This window comes from Mixophyes fleayi, chromosome 10 (genome assembly GCF_038048845.1).
Source record: "Mixophyes fleayi isolate aMixFle1 chromosome 10, aMixFle1.hap1, whole genome shotgun sequence".
Classification (NCBI taxonomy): Eukaryota; Metazoa; Chordata; class Amphibia; order Anura; family Limnodynastidae; genus Mixophyes; species Mixophyes fleayi.
This window is the reverse complement of record NC_134411.1, coordinates 70,111,016-70,122,971: the sequence shown is the minus strand read 5'-3', so window position 1 is coordinate 70,122,971 and position 11,956 is coordinate 70,111,016. Positions and strand designations below refer to the sequence as shown.

The window sequence follows — 11,956 nt, the reverse complement described above, 5'->3', positions numbered from 1 at the left end:
ATCCTAGCTAAGTGGTCTGACCCGCCTGCGAACAGCTTTATCTCATGATGTCAAAGTTGGGAGGTATGTTCCATTCACTGCTGCTCTGCATATCAGCGCAGCAGTGAATTGGTGCCGTGTGCATCTGCCACTCAATTGCGTAGCATTGATAGGGTGCTTTAGAGGTGGCTGGGGTCAGGCCAGGACTGAACATGCCCATTGTGAGGTGTATAGTACTAGAAGAGAAATAGCAGAGAAAGGGATGCGGCTTCAGTTGGGGTGTGCTGTATGAAAGTGACACCAGGGCTTCTGAATCTGTGCCTCCCCTAAAAAACACCCAATTCAATGCTACACTGGTCTGATACACATGGCACTGAAGGGGTAATCTAAAGCGGCACACCTCCCAACTAACATGGAATCAGGACTAAAACAATTTGTGGCAGCAGGTGCCTCGAGGCTCGCTTTGGGTTAACAAAGCTGTGAAGCACTGGTCCGAACAGCTTTTGGAGGGTTTGATGGCCTGGAGACTCTCTTTTGAACTGCTTCCTTTGGTGGAACAGGTTCAAAGAGGTACGGACTACTTGAGACTTGAGAGAGGCAGGACTAATTGGGGCAAGGATCTTTTGCTCTGCGCTCTCGGTTCGTTGGACTCTGTGGCTTAAATCCTGGAAGGCTGATGTGGAGTCTAAAGAAGCAATCCCTTTTTCTGGAGGTGTTCTGTTTGTACCTGAGCTTGACACCATTATCAGTCAAGCGACAGGAGGTTCCTTTCTTCCTGTTAATGCTCCAAAACCCTAGATGTCCAGGTTTTGGTCCTTTTGATCCTCCAGCAGATCAAGGTGTCAGTACTGCAGGGGCCAGTCGTCCGGCTGCTAAGTTGGCAGGCAAGCTGTCAACATAACGGGCATTCTGCCCACTATGGTTCGCAATGGTGGGAGCCCATCTTCTTCTATTCCGGGATCAGTGGTTTCAGTCTACCACTTAAAGAAGTTCAAATTGACTCTGACCCAACGGAAGATCTATTTGGGCCTTCTATTTGACACCCGCGTACAGTGGGTGCTGTTGCCTCCGAAAAATATTCAAGCCCTGCAGAAGATGGTAAGATCTCTGTTGACTGTCAAATAGACCTTTGTACACTTCTAAATTAAGGTTCTGGGCAAGATGATATCAACTTTCGAGGTGGTCCACTTTGCTCAGTTTCATGCATGGGAGTTCTAGCTGGAACAGATCCCACCTGAATCTTTCCAGTCAGGTGTACCATCTTTCTCCTCGAGTGCATCTATCTTACCTTTGGTCGCTGCAGAAAGACAATATATACAGGGGTCGTCCATTCTTGATCTGTGATTGGACTTTGGTTACAATGGATGCCTTCAGAGTTGGGGTGACGTCTGTCTTAACGCCCAGTTTTAGTGTCTTTGGACTCTAAAGTAATCCAACCTTCCAATCAATGCATTTGAACTGAGTGGGGTTTCACATTCTGGTCAGAGCAAAATGTTTACTGTAGGGAAGGGCAGTGAAGATACAGTCAGACAATGCCATGGCAGAGGCATGCCTCAATCACCAGGGCGGCACCAAGAGTCCTTTAGCCATGTGAGAGATGCACAAGATCTTTCGGTGGGCCGAAACTCTTGTTCAACCATTATAGCAATTTTTATCCAAGGGGTAGTATATTGAGAGCAGGACTTTCTCAGCAGGAGGACTCTGCATCCCGGGGAATGGTCCCTCCATCCGGAAGTGTTTTACTAGTTGATGGACAGGTGGCGTCTACCAGACATAACATAACATAATGACATCTCGGTTGAATCACCAGGTCCAACTCTTCTGCTCCTGGGCAAGAGATCCTTTGGCTGTCTCAGTAGACGCCATGTCCGGTCATTGGTGGTGCTGCCTAGTTTACCTGGTAACACCAGCAGCCATGCTTCTGAGGGTCTTGGAGAAGGTAAAGAGGGGGTCCGGTCCTTCTGTTGGTGCCGGATTGACCTTGGAGGATCTGGTACACTGCTGTTCTGTCCGTGTCGAGTGGTCAGTCGTGGCAACTGCAGCTCCAGCCAGACCTGTTAAGTCAAGGACCGTTGTATTATCTCAGCTTAGAACCTGTGGCTTTAATAACTGTTCTAGCATTCCAGTATCATTCCAGTTCTAGCATTCCGGTTCCAGCATCATTCCAGTTCGGTTACGGTTCCAGCATTCCAGTTCCCTCCCGGTTCCAGTGCGGTTCCGCAATTCAGTTCCTGCCTGGTCTCCTCTGCTAGTTTATCATCACCTGTACCAGTCCTTTCATCAACATGCAAAGAAACATAATCAGGCAACCCAGCTCTGTGCATAAAGTCAGCAGCCTAACTCCAGAGACACCACTTAGTCTGGCTACAGACAGATCCTCAGACGTGACAATGTGTTTGCATCAGGGAATGGAAGTTTTGGGAGAAAGGTGCTTTGCGCCATTTCTTCTGAACCTTTCCATCCGTGATGACAGCATTGGAGATGGGAGAAAATATAATTTTTATATTTACGTCAAATCAGTTTCTCTTAGGCCTTTGGGGAACACCAGATGCCCATCCTTATTGCTCTGGTTTCTCCTTTTGTGTGACATGTTTTTTTATAAAAAAGGATGCTGTTGCATTCCTCTTTTTCTGTTGTTTTTCTCTCTATTGTATCCTGTTCTGTGGAGCTTGGTTAAACATAACTTGAAACCTAAACAGGAAGAGGGGTATTGAGAGGGAAGAGCTAGGGCTAGGGAACGACTTTCTTAAAGTGCCCAACACCTATTCCCACTATACCTAAATGTCCCATGAGGAACATGGGAAGGGCATGTGAGGAGGCCATATAGGCATATGAGGGGCATTGGGGAGGTCTGAGGGGCATGTAAATGGAATGTGGGAAGGACTGATGGGAATTTAATGCCTAATGGCATACATCATCAGCAGCAGCTATTTATATAGCACTACTAATTCATGTAAACTTGTGAAGGTCTGAATAGCATGTGGGGAAGTACGATGCCATGTTAGGGATATGTGTTGAAGTCTGGGTTGCATGTGGGGAGGTTGTAAAGGACATTTTGGATGGTCTGATGGCATAGGCAGAGTCCCTGCCTGTTTAATTTCTATTGGGTGCAGGCCCGGTGCTCCCATTAGGCAAGGTTAGGCACTTGCCTAGGGTGCCAGGCTCTGGAGGGCGCCACAGATTAAAGATTTCTTTAAAACTGTGCAGCAACCGCTGACCATACCTTTCACGGCCGCCGCACAGCTTCTCAAACATCCATAGGGAGGGGGGGAGGGACTATTGATCATCACCACTGCCGCCTCTCTGCTCCGTTTCCTCCCCTCCACTCACTGTCTGTCGGGCCGTGACATCATCATCACGGCCCGACAGTGTCAGTGAGTGGAGGGGAGCAGAAAGGAGGCAAGTTAAGGTAAGAAAAGACGGGGAGGGGGGGGCCGCCGATTTTGAAAATGTGCCTAGGGTGCCAAGGATCCTAGCACCGGCCCTGATTGGGTGCTACAATTTCTGATTGCATCCCTAACTGCACCTATGTTAGTTATGCTGTTGCACACAGGTGAACTATATTCGCTTCACGGTTGATACGGTTATCCCAACAGAACTAGTTTTGAGATCCTGATTTCAAAGATTTATGCCTGGATTTATTTTTAGCACAGTTCAGTATACGTTTTTGTTGTTTTTCCAAACTTGTACCGCATAGTAGCTGGGACCATGCCATACACCGTGTGTATTTTAGGACATATCTACTACATATCTCTGACCTGCAATGTAACCTTACTGTCAATCACACTCGACGAAACAAAAAGACCTCGCCAGTCATTCCTGTATACACATGTAATGAAGTACTGATATATTTAGCTGTGTAGTTCGTGCCTCTGGTCGGAAGGGGGAGCCACTGCAGTTTATATTCCTCTTAACCTTCTCTGACGAGACGCACTCTCCAACACCAATGAGCGTCTCTATGGTTTCCTCCGCCGAACCGCAGCAACATCAACAAAAACAACAAAGAGAGTTGTCGGTACGGAGGAGTGACGTCATTACCGGTATACGGAAGAAGATCCTGAAGGGGTCGGCGGGCGACATGGGGAAGAAACATAAAAAACACAAAGGCGAGAAGCACGGATATGAAGGGAAAGGGGAAGTGCGCGGTGCTGCTGAGAGCCGTGAGTGGTCCTGTACCTGCACTGTATACATTATACTGTGTATCCCTCAGATAGACAACACGTGTCTCTGAAGATGTTGTGGCACTACAACTCCCAGCTGGCAGGACATATGCATAGTGTTCTTCCCAATCCAAGATTTACTGTTCATGCTCATTCATTCCTTAGAGAGGACACATTCTATCTCTATTTTTGAACTGCAGTTTGTCTGTTAAAGAGCTTGTATGATTATGTCTGCCATTCAGGCAGGTTACTCTATTTACTTCCAAAGCACGGTGTGGAGATGTAACTTCTATTGATCTCATGGCTTATTTTTACCTATTATAATTATTATTGTTTACTTGACACAACATTCTGCTGTGCTGTACAGAACAGCTTTTCATAGGATAAACTCATTATGTCTTTGTTTCTATATTTAAATGAAGCTAGGTACACACTACACAGTTTTCGTCCAATAATCGGCTCAATCAGCCGACATGCGACCGCTCGTTCAAAAATCGGGTCAGTGTGTGCAGTGACACGATGGTCGAAAGTCTGCCCAAATGGACGATTGTCACCTCATTTGGTTGGTCGTACCGTTTAATATTTTCGTTCCAATCTCTTTTCCGTTGTGTAGTGTGTATAAATTTCCGACCGATCCACAACAGTGAGTACGAAATTACAGTCATTGCTCACGACAACATGGCTGTAAAAAGTTGCTAAAGGGACGTCCGCTCTTCCCTTTATCGTCCTAAACAAGGCTAGTGTGTATGCAGTCCATGGACCGAGCGATCGGACCATTGATCGCATGTAAAATCGATCGGCATAAAAAGTTGGTGGAAAATTCTGTAGTGTTCTTAAGAGACCAATGCAATATCTCAAGTAGAGTACACATCAATTCAATTGTTGCACAGATCACATAATTCACAACCGTTTGTTTAGATATTGCAAGAGTGTGTATGCTCCTACGATCATGTTTTATCGTACCAAACTGCATCGCATCTGTTGATTTGGCTTTCCAAATTTACTAAAAATCACAGTCAATGATGGAACGAGGTCGGGCAAATGTGGAAGTGTGTATGCACTCACGACCATCAGCATAAGCAGATATCTGTAAAGTGTGCAGAGTAATGATGTTTTCAGTAGCTGGTTATGAGAGCTGATAATCACAGATCTGATGGTTTGTGTAGGCGTGTACACATAACTCAGCATGGTCATCAGGTCTTTCAGTTGTTGATGAAATCGTTGCAGAAATTGCATCTGAATTAAGAGTGCATAGATGTGTACTTAGCTTAACAGTTGCAGCACATCGGAATCTAGGTAAAAACAACTTATACCCCATTCACACTGCCTCAAAAACCCGGGTTATTGCCGAGGGGAGCGCCAACGACCCAGGTTGAAGCTAAGTGTCAATGGGTCCAGGGGCATGTACGAATTAGACCCAGGTCTTTTGATGTTGCCATGGAGTCTCGGACAGACACATGTTCAGTGTGAACACGGTCTACCTGGGAATTTGCCAGGGTGTCCTGCACTGTCACCAGGCCAGGGTGGCAGTGTGAAAGTGGTATTAGTGGGGCATATTCTATTAAGACTGTAGATCACGGATTTGCGTGGCTGCACATTTCCCGTTACAGCAGCGCACCTATAGGGTGCAAAGGGTCACCCGTGATCTTGCGATACAGTATTGGCACGTTATGTGCGCAGCCACACATAACTGCGATCTACTGTCTTAATTGAATATGCCCCTAAGATGTAATATTCATCTTTTATTTTCAAAACTGTAAGTGGGGCAAGGAGATGACACTTTGCAACATATGTGAATCATCATGAAGTGTCATCCTCTTACCACAGTTACATATTTAAAAAAATAATAAAGAAATATGGCATTTTCCATCCCCCATTCCCTACCTAGTTATGATGGATGTTAAGTGTAAGTGGGGCAAAAACGTTTTGGGTCATTTATGACAGGTGGGCACATTACAGATACATCTCCCTGTATATCTGACAAGTGCACCTGTTTCTGTACCTAGTACATATGCAGTATGTGCTAGTCATTGCTGCTAATATGGAATTTTACTGTGCACAATTTTAAAAGTTCAAAGTTTGCTAAGTGCATAGGCATATTTACTGCGCTGCAGTCTGCTACTTTGTAGCCCACTCCCCGTATTTAATCAGCATACACTTAGTATTTGAGCTTCCCAGCTTGTTGCCACTTAATTTAAAGGTGAGATGTCTAATGGAGTAGTAAATAAATATATTGATATAAAAAAGTTGTAATGAAAGGCTTTTTGTACATTCCGTGGCAGTGCCTGCTACAAACAGCCCATCTGAAACATCACCATTGTTCCTGTTGTCATTTCAGATAAGACATTTTTCTATGTCTTTGCCAAAAATTCCTGCCCCTCCCACACACGATTTACATTTGCATGCAGCACAAATAATAATTTAAATGGAATAATATTAAATGTGTCTGTTTTGTACACTGATAACCCATAATGTAAACGTTACATTTTTTTCTGGCTTAAAATGTTAATATTATATCATCAATTCTTTTGTGTTTTACCAGAGATTCTTATATTTCACTTTCTCTTCTGTTAGAATATGTGGAAAAGCCCTTAAAACTGGTTTTGAAAGTTGGGACAGGTGAGGTAAAGGAGCTTTCCACAGCCCGTGCTGCTGCTCTTCCGCAGGGCTTCCATGAAGACAAGTCCGACCATGATAAACACAAAGACAAGAAGAAGAAGAAAAAGAAGAAAACCGAAAAAGTGACAGCTCCTGGTGAGGAAAAAAAGAAGAAAAAGGTGAATTTCTTTCTGCTTCCACACAATGGTGTTTAAAATGTTTTTTTAATTTCTGCAAATTTGAAGGCTATGAATTTTCTTTTGTGTAGTCTTATCAAACTCTTAAAATCATTTGTATTGCAAATATTTTGTTTTACCAAGTAAAAGCAAACACTGCTTCCGAGGCAAAGATCCCCCTGCACGCACACACACACTCACTCTTTTTATCTTTTATTAATCATTCACCTTTTAAAACTTAAGGCTTATTAATCTAATACTATGTACACGAGTAATCCTGTTTATGTACACTTACATTCTGTTATGATTTTGTGGCATATATCTTTTTGGGGTTTTTTTTTGTTCTTCTCTTGTTCTCCCTATCCTTCCCATATCTTCTCATTCACCACATTTGGGGGGACACTGCTAACCATGTGGTATAGAGGCCCTGTGTTGGAGTAGTAGGCAATGCCTCCTACTAGGCATCCTAGCACCTTCTGGCTGTGTTCTCTGTGAGAACACTGCTGTATGTAAAACAGGTATAGGTGCCATATTGGCACTTCCCTGCTGCTCCCACTACTTCATTAAAGGGCTCCTGGAGGGGACAACTGTACAGAAACAGGAATCTGGTGACGCAACACTGGACTGCACCTCGGTGAAGCCGCGGCAGACAGAACAGCCCTCCAGTCCCTGCCTTGCAGACAGAGAAGGCCGATGAGTGCAGTGAGATCGTGCTAACTACTTTTATAAAGTGCTCTGGGACTTGAAGATCGCAATCTAAGCTCCCTGCGATCACCGCAAGTCAATTTACACCATAATGTGCCTGTAAATCCATAAGCTCATAAAGCTCCTGTATCACTTTACATTTAAAGCACATGTGAAAAGTTAATTTTGTCAGTAGACCCGAAAACGGATTGTTAAAGGAAAAACATGCACGAATGTAGTTGATAAGTTTGGTTTCATATGTTTGTCATCAGGATGATAAGAAAAAGAAGGATAAAAGTCAACATGAAAGTGACTTGGATAAAGATCGTTTACTACATTCACCACTTGGAGTTGATATTCCAGCCGTATCTCTTCCAGACTCTTCCTTAGCAAAGCCAGAAGGTGAGGAAACTATATTTATTGTATGCATTATTATATTTCTGTCTATCTAATTATCTATCTGTTTGGGACCTTTACATGTTATATAATTGTACTGACACAGATTTGTCTGAATCTACAGCCAACTTAGAAATGCCCAAATTGAACAAGTCCAGGTATTAAAGTTATTAGCTAAATAACCAGAATAGATCAGGTCAGCAAGAATGGTGAGTGTTGCAGACATAAGAGAATAAAATTGGAATTTACAAAAAAACAAATCAATCAACCGATAATCCCTCAACCAGTGTAAAGACACCATCACAGGCAATCAATTTTACACCTTTCATAACAAAATTTCTCAACCCATCAGGACAAATAAAAGCAATTTGATAACCTTGCACACACGCCAATGAGGGGTTATTGGCTGACCAAACGAAAAGACCATGTAGTTGTAGAGCAGAGTTCAGTCCGTAATGGAGGACATATTATGGTAGGCATGTATTGTTTATTTCGGCTTTAGTATGTGCGCCGCATGTTTATATAGTTATGGCCAGTTAATTGTCATTTTTATCAGTATGCCTGTGTCTTAAATGATAGCTTTGCATTTTATTAAATAGCTTGTTTTTGTTTGTTTTACATGCAGAAGATCAAACTCCATTGCAAGAAGCATTGAATCAGTTGGTCCGACAGCTGCAAAGGTAAGGTTTGCATGACCACAATCCTGTATATTCAAATATAGGCTGGTTTACTAGAGACATCACTTACAACATCTGCATATATTTTGCATGGACACTTTGCTGCTAGGCTAATGTATGACCAGCAGTGCACTCCACCATGATCAAACAGCATAAAGGATCCTTCATCGTTAAATATCCTCAGTAAAGCTAATATTTGTCTAAGAAATGTGCCTGTAGTATTTGTTTTTTCTCTTAGTGGTGGGCAATAGGCTACCAGCGGCCTGCAAGCCTTAGCACCTGTACAAAGAGTACAGCACCTGTAGCCCCCAACTCTTTGTTTCCTGATCTGACTTATTCTTTGCTTTGTTATAAAGCAGAGCATGAGACTTAATGAGAGCAGCTAGCTTCCGTGTCACTTGGTCTTCTCTGCACAGTGCAGGGAGGTCACAAGCACACCCAATCGGAGGAGGGGGGTATGTAGTACAGTCTGCACCATATGCTCTCCCTCCTTCCTCTGTGGGCTTCAGCTGTGGAGATAAGTAATTTAGACTGTAGATTAGTCAGTAAGTAGGGGCATGTGTTGAGGTCTTTTGTCTTGTAGTATAGGTAGAAGTCCACACTTGGAACACCATTGTTATCTGTATACTGCGATGTCCCATTGAAAACTGATTATTTTTTTCCGCTTTAGAGGACTGTAATATCATAGGCTATGCATAGGGCAGTAACTGATTGCACAGGCTTACTTATTAACTCGGCACAAGAAAAACATATGGGATGGATTTATCTTCGGACGTAAGCCCCGTTGCGTGCCGTATCTTGTGTGACATTGCTCTGCACATGCTCCGAAATGGATGCATTAAGAACATCCTGATATATGTAGCTGATTTCATGAAAAAAAAAGTATACATGTTTTTTTATTAATGATTATAGTATTAAAAGTTGTTAATGTATTTAATAGTTTATTTTTTATTTATGCAATGTGTTCTGATTAGACTATATTGCGTTTAAGCATTGTACGTATCCTGCAGTGAGGTCTGTCTGCATATGACAAATACCATATAGCCTGCGCGTACTTATACCCGTATTCAAATGGACTGAACAATTTAGGGTTTAAAATAGCTGTATTTTGGATAATGGGAAGGACTCTCCACCTTATTCCATTAGAGAAAATAAATATTGGCAGCAACTGTATCTTTCTGCAACAAATCTTTAAAAGTGCAGAACTGAACTTACAAACTATGGTACCTATTTAAAAAGATAGAAAGGGTAGTGGTATTATATTACCTTACATGACAGCCATATATGTTGTCACACTGTGCTCTGTTTGTAAAGATCACGTGTCTATTTGGTAAAAGTGTTTGTTATACTTTTCACAGAAAGGATTCCAGTGCTTTCTTTGCTTTCCCTGTCACGGATTTCATTGCTCCTGGTTACTCTATGATTATTAAAAACCCCATGGACTTCAGCACCATTAAGGAGAGGATTAGAAATAGAGACTATGAATCAATAGAAGAACTTAAGGTAAGGGGAAGGGCAAGCTTGGCTTTTAGGGGGCAATCCAATTTGTAGCAAAGTATCTTCAGAGCCACACATGATGAGACTACCTGAATTATCACAGAGTGCAAGCAGAAGTCAGCGATGTTTGGGTACTGTAATACCTGTAAGTGTGCGCAATCCCACGTTACGCTAGGCTCCATCGGGAACTCTCGCTGATTTCAATTTGCCCCTTAGACTTAAAACTGGCAAGGTATTGAATACCTAAACCTGGTTCAAATTATAGGATACTTAAAATTGTTTGTAGCCTGTTTATGAAGAGTGGTACAAAAAGATTCTATATACACACAACAACCAATCAGACATATGTTTTCATTCTCTTAATTGTACTGTAAAAAAAAAATACAGAAACTGGTTGTCATGGGATACAGCACCATTTTTGTACAGTAACATTTGCCCCCGTTTTCATATGTCAATTATTTGTATATAGAGGTCCATTAATCAATTTTTACTAGATTTTACTTACTGTACATTCTTTTTCTAGGAAAACTTCAAGCAGATATGCCACAATGCCATGATTTACAACAAACCTGGGACCATCTATTATAAGGCTGCCAAAAAGCTGCTGAATTCTGGAATGAAAATCCTTAGTCAGGTAATAACAATGTTTGCTATTACAGGAGATAATAGGCTTTTGAGGGGCAGATTTAATTCAGTGCGATGTGCAGCTGAACATCGCTATCTTACCGGCGATTATGGTAAGAAATCTTCATTCATTTTTCTGCACACCTCCTATGGGTTTCTGTAAATAAAGAAATAAAAAAATTCAGACGCGATGTGTCTCCGTGGACTGTTCCGGAAAGACATCGCGTCACTATGTGCCGAATTCAATCTGCCTCGGTCTGATGCAGATGCTTCTACGTGTGCACACGTCTTCTCAATAGCTGTAATTGTTTTGCAAGGTCTATCAAACCTAGTGTTTCACTATGAACAGCTGTAGTGCATTCCAGCAGCTATTTCCTAAACACGTACAAATGATACTTGTGTTAATGTTTGGAGAGTGAAGGCTTTTGTAGATCTCCACAGGTTATCGACACAATTTAATACAGCAGGGGACAGTAAGTCATTCAGTATGGCACACATTTATTTGCTTTTATCAGAATGAATTGCCATATTGTTTCCTCTCTTAAGGAAAACCCCCATATAACAGTGCCCTTCTGTTAGAGGTAGAGCAGCCGGATGCTTAGTTTTTACCGTCTTAGATGCATTGTTTGTCAGTTAGTGAATTTTTGCAAACTTATGCTGCTTTAAAATAAAAACAAATTGTAAATAAAATGACAATTTAAAAGCACATTTGATTGCACTGCAGTAATTATTGACTTTAAAAAAAACAAATAAGCTTTTTTTTCTTCTATTCTGTACTAATACTCAGCTATTTATCCAATTTGTTGATTTATTTTATTTCAGCCATTAGTTAGTTATCTTTATATTTGGCGGACAGATGATTTTCTGCATAAATGTAAATTGTTTAGTGATAACCATGCATAAAATCTCATTAGACGCTAATATCGCCTTGGAATTAGAGTTTATTTTTTATTTACTTACATTTATGTATATAGAGCCAATCATATTATACAGTGCTGTACAGAGAATATGTAATAATTCACATCAGTCCCTGTGCTTTTGCAGCTTACAGTGTAGAGAGACACACTTTGTCTAATTGTAGGAGGAAACCACACCCTCTCGAATTAACCCGCACAAACACGGGGAGAACATAGAAACTCCACGCAGATAGGGCCCTGCTCAGAAT

General features: G+C 42.0%; 1 protein-coding gene across 1 annotated transcript in view; it reads left to right on the top strand.

The window, feature by feature from the left end:
* Positions 1 to 3,898: 3,898 nt before the first annotated feature.
* Positions 3,899 to 11,956, top strand: part of BRD7 (bromodomain containing 7) — a 32,986-nt gene continuing 24,928 nt past the window's right edge. The window contains exons 1-6 of the mRNA XM_075188856.1: positions 3,899 to 4,139; positions 6,714 to 6,916; positions 7,870 to 7,999; positions 8,619 to 8,673; positions 10,029 to 10,173; positions 10,691 to 10,801. Of these exons, the coding sequence (XP_075044957.1) occupies positions 3,926 to 4,139; positions 6,714 to 6,916; positions 7,870 to 7,999; positions 8,619 to 8,673; positions 10,029 to 10,173; positions 10,691 to 10,801 (858 nt within the window). The 5' untranslated portion in view covers positions 3,899 to 3,925. The remainder of the gene's footprint in view (positions 4,140 to 6,713; positions 6,917 to 7,869; positions 8,000 to 8,618; positions 8,674 to 10,028; positions 10,174 to 10,690; positions 10,802 to 11,956) is intronic.